At 39.0% G+C, this 14,664-nt stretch overlaps 4 protein-coding genes across 6 annotated transcripts; 1 reads left to right on the top strand and 3 right to left on the bottom strand.

Moving 5' to 3' along the window:
- Positions 1-680: 680 nt before the first annotated feature.
- On the bottom strand, positions 681-6,243 carry LOC143471316 (plasminogen-like). Its single transcript, XM_076969761.1, has 16 exons — positions 6,082-6,243; positions 5,714-5,848; positions 5,234-5,437; positions 4,834-5,003; positions 4,377-4,503; positions 4,066-4,198; positions 3,627-3,851; positions 3,401-3,540; positions 3,193-3,301; positions 3,037-3,119; positions 2,631-2,795; positions 2,443-2,551; positions 2,179-2,312; positions 1,936-2,115; positions 1,197-1,362; positions 681-979 (listed from the first exon to the last, which is right to left on the bottom strand). Exons 1-16 carry the CDS (start codon positions 6,140-6,142, stop codon positions 829-831), a joined length of 2,292 nt encoding a protein of 763 aa, XP_076825876.1. The 5' UTR covers positions 6,143-6,243; the 3' UTR covers positions 681-828.
- A 2,884-nt stretch (positions 6,244-9,127) lies between these two features.
- LOC143470965 (uncharacterized) lies at positions 9,128-11,212 on the top strand. 3 transcript variants are annotated; one of them, XM_076969263.1, is made up of 9 exons: positions 9,128-9,221; positions 9,328-9,530; positions 9,597-9,740; positions 9,812-10,031; positions 10,114-10,294; positions 10,357-10,460; positions 10,546-10,699; positions 10,791-10,998; positions 11,069-11,212. In XM_076969263.1, exons 1-8 carry the CDS (start codon positions 9,196-9,198, stop codon positions 10,971-10,973), a joined length of 1,215 nt encoding a protein of 404 aa, XP_076825378.1. In that variant the 5' UTR covers positions 9,128-9,195; the 3' UTR covers positions 10,974-10,998; positions 11,069-11,212. The 3 variants fall into 3 exon arrangements, 1 of the variants encoding a protein (XP_076825378.1); XR_013119454.1 differs by having other exon boundaries at positions 9,824-10,031; positions 10,546-10,998; XR_013119453.1 differs by having other exon boundaries at positions 10,546-10,998.
- A 62-nt stretch (positions 11,213-11,274) lies between these two features.
- LOC143470967 (protein ZNRD2-like) lies at positions 11,275-12,699 on the bottom strand. The gene is made up of 3 exons (XM_076969265.1): positions 12,541-12,699; positions 12,164-12,394; positions 11,275-12,074 (listed from the first exon to the last, which is right to left on the bottom strand). Exons 1-3 carry the CDS (start codon positions 12,668-12,670, stop codon positions 11,800-11,802), a joined length of 636 nt encoding a protein of 211 aa, XP_076825380.1. The 5' UTR covers positions 12,671-12,699; the 3' UTR covers positions 11,275-11,799.
- LOC143470966 (14-3-3 protein gamma-A-like) lies at positions 12,693-13,894 on the bottom strand. The gene has a single exon (XM_076969264.1). The coding sequence runs from the start codon at positions 13,794-13,796 to the stop codon at positions 13,062-13,064; it is 735 nt and encodes a 244-aa protein (XP_076825379.1). The 5' UTR covers positions 13,797-13,894; the 3' UTR covers positions 12,693-13,061.
- Positions 13,895-14,664: the final 770 nt, after the last annotated feature.

Here is a 14,664-nt window from a genome sequence, read left to right as displayed (position 1 = left end):
TTAAATCGTCAAAAAATTATTGCACAGTCTGGTCAATCCCGACCATGCTTATATAGCCTACTACAGGAATATTGTCAAAAGTGAGTACTTGGTACTGTGTACCGTTTTAAGCGTAAAGAGAAAACGTTTTGCGGTAAAACAAGACATTCATAAGGAAATTGTTTTATAGGGGCAAAGCAAATATGAAATATGTGTATGTTTTATAGACTAACGAGCTAACATATATCTTGGTATTTTCCGTTTGAAGATTTTAAAGTTTTCAATGAGAAAGTGTAATGCAATAGTAAAACGTCGTTGTTTAGCAAAAAGTTCGGTCCGTGTGGTTGGAATATCTTTTCCTTATCAAACCTTGGCATGGATGGACCTTTGCATGACTCATGGTGGCAACAACGATTAATCTGCGTCATTATCTCAGTAGAAATTGTGGCGCTTGGGTTACAAGACGATTGTGTCTTTATTGCGGTTCTACATTCGTCAGATCTCTGTTCCGTCATTATAACAAGATGACTTACGCTTTCAGAGCATACGGTAACAGTTGACGTAACAGCGCCTGCCAACACAACCCATGCCAGTGTAAGATGAATATCTGTAATGTTGAAGTTTTAAACATTTCAAACGAGAAGTGAATAAAGCGCCAATGCTGTCGTTTCAATCCAGACCAAACTTTCATCAACTCAAGCTCTCAATGCGGTTAAGTTTATTCAAAATAAAAACCAAGAGGTCACAATATCAAGCACCATTGGAGCAAAGATAGGGAACAAAAGAACAAAAGTTGTCGGAGAAATCGTTCGTCTACGGGAGATCGGTAAATAATGTTTACCGCTTGATTTAATTGTAGGGGCATATGTCTATGATGCAATATTCCTTCATCTTGGTCGGAAGGTACGTCATCGCAAAGCACCATGGGAATATGTCGTTTTCTTCCGGTGCTCGACAAAAGTTCTCATGCAGGCCTTTCTTGGCAATGAATTTGTGATCCCTGATGTTACACAAAAGAATAAGTTAGTAAATAATCAAAACAATCAAAAAAAAATAAAAAAACGCCAAATAAACAAGCGCACTTTCCTATTTTTCGGTCACTAACTTACAAGGACAAGATACAAAAAATTTAATCGCAAGAAAAATGTGTGACGTCACAGTAACGTCACTGCATGAAAACGTGGCTGTGACGTCAACGTTTCGAATCGGCCACTCACGTGTAGTTGTGGGGCCAGGGGTACTGCGAGTCCCAGTACTGGCATTCATACCCAGACACAGTCTCGTGGGTCATACCCCGATAGCTCCTGGGGTTGTATATATCCACGCAGTCCAGGGTGCTTGGGGTGGTTGTGGTCATAGCTGGCCGGGTCTCTGGTCTCTCAACTGAAACAAGACAAATGAGACGTTTAATTTGTCTACAGTGCGCGCTAATATCAAAATGCATCCCTGTCAATAGAGTGGGATTTAGTTTGTGTTCACATCTGCGACTTTGCAGCAAAAATGTTAAAGGGTAAACTAACTTATACTGTAAAAAGCAAGGTAGTTTTTACTACAACCAGATCACGCAGCCGTCTGTCAAAGATTTGCAGTTGGGTTAAGAAAAAAGATTTGCAAAAAGTTGTTTCAAACTATATTGGATTAAAAATAAACATTAGAACAAGATTACCAAACAGATTTGAGCTTAGGCATAGATTACTGGACACGGTAATACCTTTTACAGTAGAGTAAAAACTGAATGAAAAAGCAGTGCAGACTTGGAAAAGTTTTGGGTATCTTAATAATGAAGAAACCAAAATTGTTTTGGAACGTAGACTGCATAGCGTCAGCAGAATCAAACCGGACAACTTAAAGTACTATTTTCTTTCCTTTCAGCATTGAATCGACAAATATTCGGTTTAAAACGGGCAACTTTTCAAAAGCAGTGACAAGCTATCAGTAAACACCATATATACGTACGAGAAACTGGGAAACTGTCGTCATCGCACGACGTGTTGCAAGTCCGGTATTCCACAATGTCACCAACGCATGTTCCGCGGCCATAGGTACCGTTAATGCATGCCCTTGTTCGTACCTCGACTCCCACGCCACAGGACTCAGAACAGGCTGACCAGTTACCCCAATTGCCCCAGGAAGCGTCTGTAAATCAGGGCAGCGTCAACAAAATGCATCTCAAACGCCAGCAATAGGACGAGGACGTACCTTCTTCGCAGGCTGGCAAGCTGCATTCCATCTTCGATTTTTTCGCGATAAAGCAGTAGGGACCCCAGTCTTTGTCTTTAGGGTTGCGACAAAAATTTTCGATTAGGTTTCTCGTGGGGTAATCGTTGGGATTTCTGTAATTGAAAATAGAATAAGTTAAAGAGATAGAAGAATCAAAGAATATTAATGACCCGATAAATGTTATCTGTTATGTTATAAATGCTATCGATAAATCTATCTCAAACACAACATAAGTTCTTTTACAAGTTTGAGTTTTCCCAAAGGATGCAGGCAGTTCCATCCGAGGTGACAGATATGTTTCCCCTGTAGCTATCCAAGCCGTTCTCACTGGAGTAACACTCGCCCCCTTCGTCTGTGAAACAGAAAGCAATCCTTTCTGATCGTGAACAATACATACAGTAATAATGCAAACGTGAAAGTATATTACTTACAAACCGGACAGGAACGTTCGTAACAACTTTCTTCTTCCGTCGAGTTACCGATACAGAAACCGTAGCCAAGGTAGCCGTCGCAATCACGTGTCCGTATCCTCGTACCGTTTCCGCATTCCACGTCACACGCTCCCCAACTTTCCCACGCTTCCCAGGTGGACACGTCTGTTAAAAGCCAACTTTTTTTTAAAGAAGTCAACGGCTTGTTAAATCATTGTTTATGATTGCTTAAAGACTACTTTAAGAGTAAAAATTATAAAGTAACAGAAAAAGTGAAAAAATCGCAATCACAAAACTGCGTCGTTTTAATTCGTGAGTTTAATTTAAAATGTCAATCAGGTTTAGCATGTAGTTTGCAGGTTGGAGAAATCTAGCTCGAATAATAATACATCTGCCTTCCACTTACCGGTACAATTTTCCACGGAGCATTCCTTGTAGCGCCAGTACTTCCCTTCGCAATTGGTCCGATTTCCAATGCAGCGCCTCGTGCTGCGTACAATAGAAATCAAATATCGGATATTTTTTCTTTGTAAAAACCAGGTTGAAACGAGACAAAAATTACCTATATTTGTAACCAATTCCGCAACTCGCACTGCAATCCGAGTAATTGGACCAAGGCGCCCAAAATCCGCGCTCGCTCTCTAACTCTTCCGGTTCGTCAGCTATCTCGTCTGCAAAATGAGAGAAAATGACATCATCGCCCATGAGAAGTTCTGCTATGCGTTGAAATTCATAAAATACAACTTTAAATGTCGTCGGCGTCAGCTTACCGTCGTCAATGCATTCTGTGACGTTGCAGTATTCCCACACAACAGTTGAATCTGTGGTGTAGCACCAGGGACCGTCTTTCATGTCGGGATTCCTACAATAATTGTAATCCAAGCCAGAAGCAGTCAGGAGGCTGCTAGTCCTGAAACGTGATACCGGTTAAGGGAAGACCCCTTTTTCGATAACTGATTTAATTAAAACATTCCAATTGCCTGAAAACCGTCTTACTTAGCATGCTTATGGGGCGACTGTGAGTCCCAATTTTCACAGGTTAGTCCACTTCTTGTTAAATTGACCTGACCACGGTAACTCAGACCGTAGTCATACACGCTGTAGCACGTGGTGGTCTCGTTGATTCCGCGAAGATCTCTGCACTCGTACATGGCTCTCAGCTGTTGAAGGTCACCCTTCGATAGTGCCCATCTATTCCGCACTAAGGGTTGGTCGGTAGATCTGAAAAAAATTGATTTACTATATTACAAAGCATAAAGTTTAAGCTTAACTGTATTTTGACTGTTTTGTTAATAATCTCCTTTTAGCTACGACTATACAACTATGAGCAGAGAAAATGTTTTTTTTTTAAATCTGGCTTTGTTAAGCTATGTTCTTTTGTTATGTTAAGCTACGATTGTTAGGCTACCAGTGGTTTGTCGAGTGGGTACTTTACCTGTCTATGATTGTTGGTCTACCACTGTAGGTAAACGCGTAGCCTCCGTAATTAGTAACAGATGAAGTGTCGTAAGCGATTCCAAGGTCATCCCAGACACTGCTCTTTAAGCGATTAAATAGAGCATGTTTGTCTGTAATAAGATTTTGTTACAATATTGCCATAAACGGACTGGCAAAACGACATAGAACGAAAACCATTAACACTTAATCTTCTAGTTTTACAAACATTGCTAACAACAGTATTACCACTAAATGGATTGACGTGATAAGCTGTATTTCATCACTTCAAGTTATAAATTTATGATTTACCGTATTTCATATTCTTCTTAAAAATTTTCACGTAGTTTCCCCGATCCGGACGGCTCGTTTCCTTCCAAACGCCAAGCGCGTGCATAAGTTCACGAAGGAAGTTGCCGACGGTTGAGCAACCTGTGATCTACCAGAGCAAGCATTTTGTCATAACGCATCTAGGACTACGTTTTGATATTTTGTTATCTCAACAGTCTAATCAAAACGGAAAGTGACCGTGTTTACAAATTTGACTTTTTCAGCTTAAAGTTTTGTATTGCTGTAATTGTAGTTTAGTTTCGTGGTTAAAACAAAGCAAACAGTAAAAAGTTTTTTTCTGGAAACTTTCAGTCTGGTAAGTAGCTTAAGTTAAAAACTATTAGTAGCCTATTACATTCATTTTTAACGAAAAATTTATCAAAAAAGACGGCTACAAATTTGAAGAAAAACATGAAACACGCGCTCTCATGCATTTTACCTCTCTGATCTTATTCCCTCTGCGTCCGATAAACGATCCGCATCCGCCATCCTTTACAAACTTTATAATGCTCCTGTCTCCCACCTCTGCTGGCTGGAACGAAATGCAGGTTTGGGAGTAAATGGCTGATATTGCTTTCTGAATCAGCTCTCGGTGTCTAGGATAATTTTCTTTAAAAAAAAACGTGTTAAACGTTAACGTTTAAATAAGTTTGAAGTCTGTATATGTTAAAAAGTAACATTTGTATACATTTCTTTCTTTACCTTGTGTTTTATGGTCAATATACTATCCATTACTTTTATAAATTGCCTGAAATTTTATAAAAGTCACAAGTAGGATTATAATGTTTACGTTAAAAAGTCGGAAGACAAAAAAACGTTTGCGCGATTTTAAAACTCACCCAAGTCATCACCGAAAATATAAGGCACGCGATAGAAACCGTCATCCTGTTTATCGTTGTTCCATCTTTTCTTTGCAGAGCTGAGATAAACCGCTCTTTGGGCTTCGTTTGTCTTATCACCATCAGCTGCATCCACAGGATCATCATCGTCATCAGGATCATTATCGTCAACAACCAGACTTTCTAGCATGTCTGCTTGGTCGCCTGATGGTAAACAAGAAAGGATTTAGCATGTTTTGATTTATTAATGTAAATATTACTGATAAGTTATAAATAAATAAATAACTTAACTAATAAGTTAAATTAACTTCTTTGATGGGCCGTTAAGAAAAAACAGCAGCAGCAGTATTTCGAAGAATTATTTTCAAAATTAAAATGACGATATTGAGAATAGACTGTTAAAACAACAAATTATTTAATTGACCAACACAAAAAACGAATCAAACAAATCTATAAAAATTAAAGTGAGTGTTAACTCACTGGTCAGCTTGAGCGACCCCCAGGGTATCTCATCTGTAGTCATGCATTCACAGGTTGGACATTTGTCTTCATCGAGTACATTTCCATACTTGCACGAGTTACATTTCTCTGCTAGTTCTGGACACGATGCCATTACTGCGGTAATGAACATAATCAGTTTATCACTGCACTTTGGTTGAATCGAACCGACATGTTTTTTTAGTATTTTTGGGAATTGAATTGAATAGAATCGTCGAAAAACTTGTGATTAAAAGGTAAAACAGTTTATGACATTCAAGATCAATTTTCAGACGAACAAATTAGACGATATAGTATTTGTTGAATTGTAATAAGTTAATGTCCGATTATAATGTTAACTAAAATCTCACCAGTTAAGATCAATCCTGAAAACAAAACCGCAGTAAGTGTGAATCTCCCCATCGCTTTCATATGACTGGCAAAAACTACTCCACTGCCGCTTAAAACGTCGACTAACAACTACCGATGTCTGAGCGTACTGATGTTAAAACCAGCTTTCTCGGTACTTGTAAAGCTTCGGATATTTTTAATTCTCACGCAGTTCATTCTTTTTCATGGCCCAGTCCACTATCACTTCCGTCGGTCCCACGTTGCAAAGTAATGATGATTCAGGTTCTCGTTGTGCTTTCACATCCTTGAATACAATGACTGTGTTAGTCCATGTTAACAGTTACAGTAGAATTGTTTGTCCATTTTTTACCAAACTTTTACACAACACGTTTTCTCACTAAATTTTACTAAAAAGAGCCGATTGTTTCCGATTATTTTGTGCAGCAGTTAAATCTAACGACAGAAGTAACCAGCGCTTTACCCCTATCCTAACCAGGCTCGCGAGTTTACTAAAAAACTAGGTGTGGCCGACCCCGCACACACATTTTCAATCGTTAATTACTAGAAAACTATACGTCGTAAACTGATCGGATTTTGACAGGTTAGTAGAAAAATCATCTGGCTTCCTGTATACATCATAATTGTAAAACTAAAGAAAGTGAATTTAGTGTAAATTAAGTATTTCTAAAAGTGACACATTTCTAGAAATTCTTCTTGTTACGCCGCGTCCCCGCTGTGCAGAAAATCAGCTGACCGCGAGAAGAGAACGCAAGAGAATAGTTAGTCGAGTTATTGGTGCGTAAATGAGTAATACGCTTCAATGCGGAGAGCAGAGCAAAGCAGAGGAAAATTATGAAAATATCGCAATATCTTAAAAATTACAAAATCCAACTTTATCAAACAAACATAGACAGATAGCTGAACATTTTTTAGGAAAAGTCACCAAATTTCAAGTTTCTACAGCAAACAATGCAACTGTACGCCACGTTTTGCTATGACAGTGTGCGGGAGAAGCCAAGCCTAGTTAGAATAGGGTTAACGAGCAAGTAAATGTACTTAAACCATCATAGTTAACAGATAAAAACCTCATATGGATAGCAGCACATCTTTAAATTGTTGTCCTCGTGCTTCATTCAGTTGATCTCACTCCAGTTCAAGTGAATCTGGGAAACCATTTTGTTGCTTTCAGCGCTGAGCTATACTTTTCCATTGCTGTGGATTTCATCAGGTTTGTGGTGATTCTACGCTGGTGAAAGCAAGCGATTTAAGAAATGCTTTGCTTTTTTCTATGTTTTCTGTTTTTTACCATTTGACCATATGAGCAGAAATTAATGAGAATTTCCACGTTTTAGGTTTCCGCTTTTTCTGTTGTTGGGATGGAGGAAGACAGTGGCTAATGAAAGCTCTTTGACGACACCGAGTGATCGTCCGGTAATTGCGTGAAAATTTAAAGGAAAAGAATCTGCTGCTTGATGCAAAATGTTGCTTCTATAACTAAGATCGATTCACATTAGCACCACAATTTTTAACAGGAACTGCGTAGTTCGTAACCAGCTTGGTTTATGTATTGACTACATAAGTAAGAATTTTCCTAAACGATTTGGCTTGCTAGTATAGAGCGAATGTAGAGTTTATGAATGTGGTCCCGCACATGCATATAAGTTACGATTTACAGCAAACAATTTGGTCGAATAAGACAACAGTTTTTAAAGAATTAGTATAAATTTAGAATTGGAATTAGGTCAATCACTATATCAAAGGCTAAAGAATTATTTTGTTTATGACTTGTATATACTGTATTGTTAACTGAAGACAGGGTAAATGTTGTTTTGTCCACCCCTGTCCTGTTGTGTTGGCAAGAAATGAAAAAAGGTTGCATCGTTTACAAAGAACAATGAGCTTCAAAACAGACTTCACGAAAAACGATGACAATGCATGAACTGAATAAAGACACAGTACATTAGACAATGAGGGCTGACGGGTGTGGTGCAACCATTAATTAACTTTTTGCACACCAACTGTGATATTACGCACGCATGATTTGAGTTGTAATCATCTCCACCGGGGGGACCTACGTTATTGTCTTTGTTGGTTGGCGAGAGCTGCACCGAATGTTTGGGATGATAACAGCTGGAAAACTGTCGGAATTGACTAAGCAGTTTTACTAAACCGATTTTGCTGTTTTGGCGCGCAGTGCATTGTACAATTAGTGTCACTTTTTTCTGTTGCATCCATTATTTCTTTGTTGGCCGGGCTTATAAATACGATCACAGTACAATGACTGTTAAAGATGTTAAAGCATAGACGTTGCCGTGAGATGTGTCTCCAAAATCTGTTTTCGCGTGGAGTATTTAGCGTCTGTGTAATAGTGCATGCACTATTTCCATTACAAAGACGCAACGCTGCAGAGGAAAAAGGTCGAAAATTGATTTAAGAGCACACTCAGAGATTCATATCATCGTCAAGTCTTGGCAAAGATTTGAGAAAACGAATCTCTGTGTTTCCGAACGTAGGCCCAGTTTCTACGTCTGCGGAATAAAGAATCCAATATCCCAGCAACTGATAACAGCCGACAGCCGAACAGAAAAGTTTAGCAGTTAGAAACAACGCTCTCTTAATTTAAGCCTGCCAGATGAGCTTAACTTTATTGAAGACGCATCTTCCGATTTGAACAGCTAATTTGACATGAAGTCAGGCTGATCTAGAGAGAGTCGCTTCGTAAGACGTCCGCTTAAACCAAATTTTAATGTCCGGTTGTTTTAAACTACGGTTGCATTGGGCCTGATTTAATTTGAGAACACGAAAACGTGTCGATCATATCATATCTGAGGAAAGCAAAATGGAGAATTGTTAATTGCTTCTGAATTTTGAAAATCCACACATTTGTTTGCATTTTCAGATGTAGCCTATGTTTAAATCCTAAACCAGCAATATCGCGTTTTAATTTTTTTGATTAATTACAGTAGCTTACACTGGACGATATAGTTCTGCAGTCAAACATTTTGCAACGAATTGTATCACTTGTTGATTTGTGATTTGTTGTTGCGTGATTTTGTTCTGTTTCTAGAAAAGTTTAAGTTCTGTTCTGTTTCTTGGAGTCTTTTTCCTTTGCAAGTCAGTCATTTTCTGTTGCCATGGACTTGACGAGGATTTTACAATGGTAAGGCCAAACCAAAAGTTGTATAGGCCTATATAAGAATATTGCACGACATTGTAACAGGGTATGATAAAAAGACTAATCTCAATTATCTCAATATGTGTTTTAGGCTTTTACTTTTTCAACTGGGATATTACGGAAATCTGTGCCAAGAGACTTTGTCAATCAAACCTCAGATTCTAAACCCCGATGAAAATCTTTGCCATCTTTATCCTTGTCTGGGAGACTGCAAATGCGTGAAGTCAAGCATACATGAAAATGGATGGTATTGTGCAAGCGAGGAAGGATATATTGGCAAATACTGCAACATACGTGAGTGACTAGATAGCTTGTGTCAAAGCAAAAACGGACTAAGATAGAGAGTATTATATATTTCAGCTGCACCAGATATTCTTTGTGAGTCTACCGAAATACAGGTAGCCGTCGCCGAAGAGTTATATGATGAGTACGACCAAGGCATAGGGAATAGTTATATCTTCGTTTCCCCAACATCACAATCATACGATGAACAGCGTTGCAAAGGTAATGTGGGCAAGCTTATTGCAGAGCTTGTTTAGACGCAATTGCTTTCATTGCCTTTAACCTCTTCACAGCTCGGCTTCAAGGCAATCATCATCATCTGTCCATTGACCTTCCATTTACCGCTTGTGGAACAGCGGTCTTCAGCCATGCCGACGATTACATTGTCTTCCGCAATAATCTTTGGATCGACAGACACATCATCGGTAGCTTGCTCACTATGCCACTCCTCTTATTCAGTTTTGAATGTCGCTACAATAAGGACCACTTCATGATGATCTCTTACAAACCAACGTACGACCGATTTGTCTGCAACAAGATTTCGGTATGTTTTTTATAACTAAGCCTATTGCCTGATTATTCCTGTTCTATACAGAGTTCGACCCCGACCAGAGTTCATGGTTTTGCGAAAAGAAAGCTTTAAGGTCAATTTCCAGCTCTGTAAAGCTATCATTTGCCCACCGACCTGTCCGGTAAGGTACAGAGTCGAAGACAATGGGGTTGTTTTCACAGTCCGAGAGACAATTCACTTCCAAATCAGCACCTCGAAAAGAAACGTAAGTCAAAGATTTTCGAGATAACTTTTTTAACCGAGAATGTAATTTGTTTTTGTTTTCAGAAAACGGAAGGCCATTCAACTTTCTTGCTTTCCGTCAATGAAATGTTTCTCTCGTGCCGCGACAAGCCTGACCAATCAAGGGTTATTGCTATCGTTAAAGACGGGTAAGTGGTTCAGCATTGGTTTAACGCATTTACAATTGTTTACTAAAAAAGCTTATTTCTCCAATGTGTTCATGAACGTTACCAGATGCCCAACTCAATCGGAGTTTGTTCTGGACATATCGTCCGATGATGCAGCGACTTCCAACCTTGCCTGTGTCTCGTACCCGATTCTGAAGATCTTGGACTGCCCCTTTTTCATTCATACCAGAGTGACACTCTGTGAAGCTGAGTTTACAGACGTACGTGTGATATTAAACATAACCATAGGCTACTTGTTACAGTGTTGGCAACATTTGAAAGCTGGTAGAACCACGAGTTGCTTTCCTATAGGTTTGTGCCAACAGACCTTCTGTAAATCGCTGCCCATCCCAATCGGAGACTTCCAGTCATGCCTACGAGGAAGAAGTAAATGTGCTGGGGCCCATTCTCCTGATCGACGGGAAACAGGGCACCAGGTTTTCCGTGGTACCTCCCAGCCATAACGACATCGTGAACTCGCCACTTTCCTCCTGACCTGCGCGGACAGAAACTTCACCAGGTATGATTGTTGTGGTGAAATACTGAAATAGCAGTTTGCATGCGATCTAAAACAAAGGTAATTTTTACAGGTCAAACGTGGACTTGTTGTTTGGTTGCGGGGATCGCGGCAATGGTTACGGTTGTCATCTGGTTTGTTTGGAAGAATGCAACGTACTGAGACTTGTCACCCATTTCAGTGCAATCATAGACAATGTTCATTATCTTCACTGTAATTTTTGTTGCAATAAAATTATGAAACGTACGGTGGAGCGTTTGTTGATTCGTCGTACAAAGATACATTTCGACTGTGTATTTCAAAGACATTCTCACACTCACCTTAAATTCTACACGAGTCGTATATAAGTCGGGTTCGGGCTTGCGTTGGAAAAAATATCGGAACTTAATTTATATTCATGCCCAGTCTCAATTTAACTTTTTGCTTGAAAACCTCCCACAGAGAGCAAAGCGCAGCTTAAAGATTATTTTGGTTTATTTATCAATAAGTTATAGCAGCAATTCCCACTTGAGATAAATTCTCGGGTTGGGGTTAGCAATGTAAGGTCCGTTTAAAACTCTGATTTCTACAGTCTCGTAGTTCACGATTCTGGCGCATGATTTAGGTCTAGGTAGATCTGATTTTGTTCACACGCACCACATTGTTGGTTAATAGAATTTCCTTGCATTGTGTAACATTTATGGCGCGTTGCCTTATGGAAGTTAAGTGTTCTCCACAAAAATATCTTGGCTGTTTCATTCGCGTAAATGATTGCTGACACTGCCAGACACCACTTGTGAGTAAGTGTGCCCTCACCCATTTCCATCAGAAAAGTTTTTTGATGGCAATAGCAGCTTCCGTGCATGCCTTAATAGCGTTACAAAGTTTAATTGCGTCTTCTGCGGAGTCTGTATCAGCAAGCTTGCTTGAGAAGCGACTTACACGAGATTTGATTTGAAGATAAGCGTTAAAAAGCTGTTCAGTGTCTGGATTGTAGTCTTTCGAAGCTGTTTCAGTGCACAGAGGGGCGTGACTTGCTTCAGTTTCATGCGTTTCTTCGAGTAAAGGGTCAGTCGTCAGTTCAGTATTTTCTGCATCCGCTACAAAAAAGTAAATGCTTGGATAAAGTAAGGTCAAACAACAGTTTACAAAACAATATGATGCTTAGTGTTAAAAGTACATCTCAAACCTGTGGTTATTTCGGGTTCGATTTTAACCACAAAATCATTGACAGGAGCAGGATTTTTTCTTTCGTTTTGCTCCTTTATAGCGGCTGCGGCTGCTTCCGCACTCGTTGCTGGGTCATCCTTGGAAGTTTCGGATTCAATTTCTTGGCAAGCTACACAATAGTCTTGAATGTTTCGATCCTGGAGGAGAATTGTATTGCAAACTGGGCACAGCCTGTCCAGCATTCTGTAGCCTGCGAAAATACAGTGAAATACCTAGTTTAATAAAAGAGTAAATCCGTTGTGAGTGAAATACATAGGAAAGAAAAAAAAATACTACAGAAAGACACAACAAAACTAAAGTAAATTAATTCATTCTGATAAAGTTATCATGTGTTACCTTTCAGCATATATGCACCCATCAATTTGCTAATAAGGTTATTTCTTTCATGGCGTGCTTCAAGAACTTTAAGTTCAGCTTCATTGGGTGGTTTCCAGTCCGTTGTTTCATCCCAACTGTGTTCAGACATTTTAGACAATCACTATGATCTGTTTACTAAGTAGAAAAATATATACGTTTGAAATTGAACTATATTACATAGGATTGAAACACAGTCAACGAGAAAGAAAAATATGGCATTTACAACACCAAACACAGTATTAAACAGAGAAGTATAATTACAGTAAGCACGTAGAGAAGCGACATGCCGAAGTTGTGTGAACAAAACAAGATATGAAGCATGCAATAATACAAAAGTAAACAGTGCTACTAAAAAGTCGAAAACACAGTAGTAGTTAAATAAATATCACAGTTTCTACCCTACAAGTTAAACATAAAGCACTCATTGAGGGCATGGCAAGTAGACTACTAACACCAAGATGATATGCTGATTGTGTTGTTTGAAAATGAATTGCCGTTCTTTATTCTTCAGGATCTTCTGGCTGGGGTTTAGCCGAATTGTTCCACAATGTAAGGTTGTCGCGGATCAGTTGCATGATGACTGTAGAATCTTTGTAGGAATCCTCTTTTAGCTTGTCCACCTGGGCAAGTGCATCATCGAATGCACTTTTTGCAAGACTGATGGCCTTTCTCTCCATATTTTTGATCTCGTAAAGAAATACAGAGTAATTCAATGCCAGGCCAAGCCGAATAGGATTCACTGCTATCATCTCATTCGATGCCAGAGTTAAAGCAAGATTGTAAGCTTTATTCGCAGAAGACACAATCTTCTTCCTCTTTTCCGGAACTGATGTTATCTCTGCCATATACCTGAAATAATCTCCTTTCATTTTATTGTAGAATATCTGGCAATCTGCGTCAGTAGCTGATTTTAGCAGGAAACTATCAAGTAGGTGCAAGAGCTCGTTGCTTAATGTCTCCAACTCTAACTCAACTTTCTCACGATACTGTCGCACCAAATCAATTCGCTCTTCATTTTCCATCTCGGCTTTCTGTTCAATGCTTGATAAGACTCTCCAGGATTGACGTCTCACACCAGCCTGATGCTTGTATGCAATTGAAAGGAGATCTTTCTCTTCATTAGTCAATGGAAGTCCCATCTCCACAACAGCCTTCATGGCTGTCGACATGTCTTCATATCTCTGTGCTTGATCTGCCATCTTTGCACGGGCGATAAACTCTTCTCTTGAAGCCATTGGAATTTGAAACACTTTGTGACCTAATTTATAATGCTAATTGTATATAACTAATAAAGTTGCTGAAATATTAATTAGTATGTTATTAGAAAGTTGAAAAAATTGTTTTTATTCTAAGCAATATTATTTCCGTACATATGATACATCACTGTAACTCACTTTAAGTCAATATTACCCATTAGCTTAACTTTATGTAAAGTAGTGGAATTGGAATAAGTGACTACTCCACCATAGTAAGCTAGAATACAAGTCAAATTACACCAAAAGCTGTGACTCCGGCTGCACAATTTCTTGCCAAAAACTGCCACACTCTCCACTAACTGACCATAGCCTCTGATGGTTTAGGTTACAGCCTAAACAAAACCATAAACTGATTGACAAAAAGGTTATCAAACAACAGCAAACGAAAGTCCTTTCTTACACCTGACCTGCACTCATGGGACAAAAACTACAGGAATTTTCGGCAAGAAATAGGCTACAGCTCTGGAAATGTTGGTTTCCAGAGATAACGAGTCATTCAGTCATGTAGTAATATTTGGTCAATAAATGGCTGGTTATCTCTCGAAACCAACTGTATTCGACAACATCTTTGAAATTAACAAAAACATTTACTCAATTAACAGAAAACAGAAATAAACTGTTTTACTAGATCTTATTGCCCAATTGTATTCTTGCTATCTTGCATTTTTTAAGCCCTTGGGCTTTGCCACTTTTTCCTGCTTAGTAACTGTTCCTGAGCATGTGTTTTATTGTGCTATAACTACAACGGTTAGCATCGTAACTTTGGCTCCGCACAGTTAATGACGAAAAATAAACAATACAATAGGCTACAGCGCAAAACTGACAATATCTGAAACTGAGCTAGGCT

Source organism: Clavelina lepadiformis, chromosome 9 (assembly GCF_947623445.1).
Source record: "Clavelina lepadiformis chromosome 9, kaClaLepa1.1, whole genome shotgun sequence".
Lineage (NCBI taxonomy): Eukaryota > Metazoa > Chordata > Ascidiacea > Aplousobranchia > Clavelinidae > Clavelina > Clavelina lepadiformis.
Note: the sequence above shows the minus strand (reverse complement) of the source record. Positions and strands in the feature narration are given on the sequence as shown.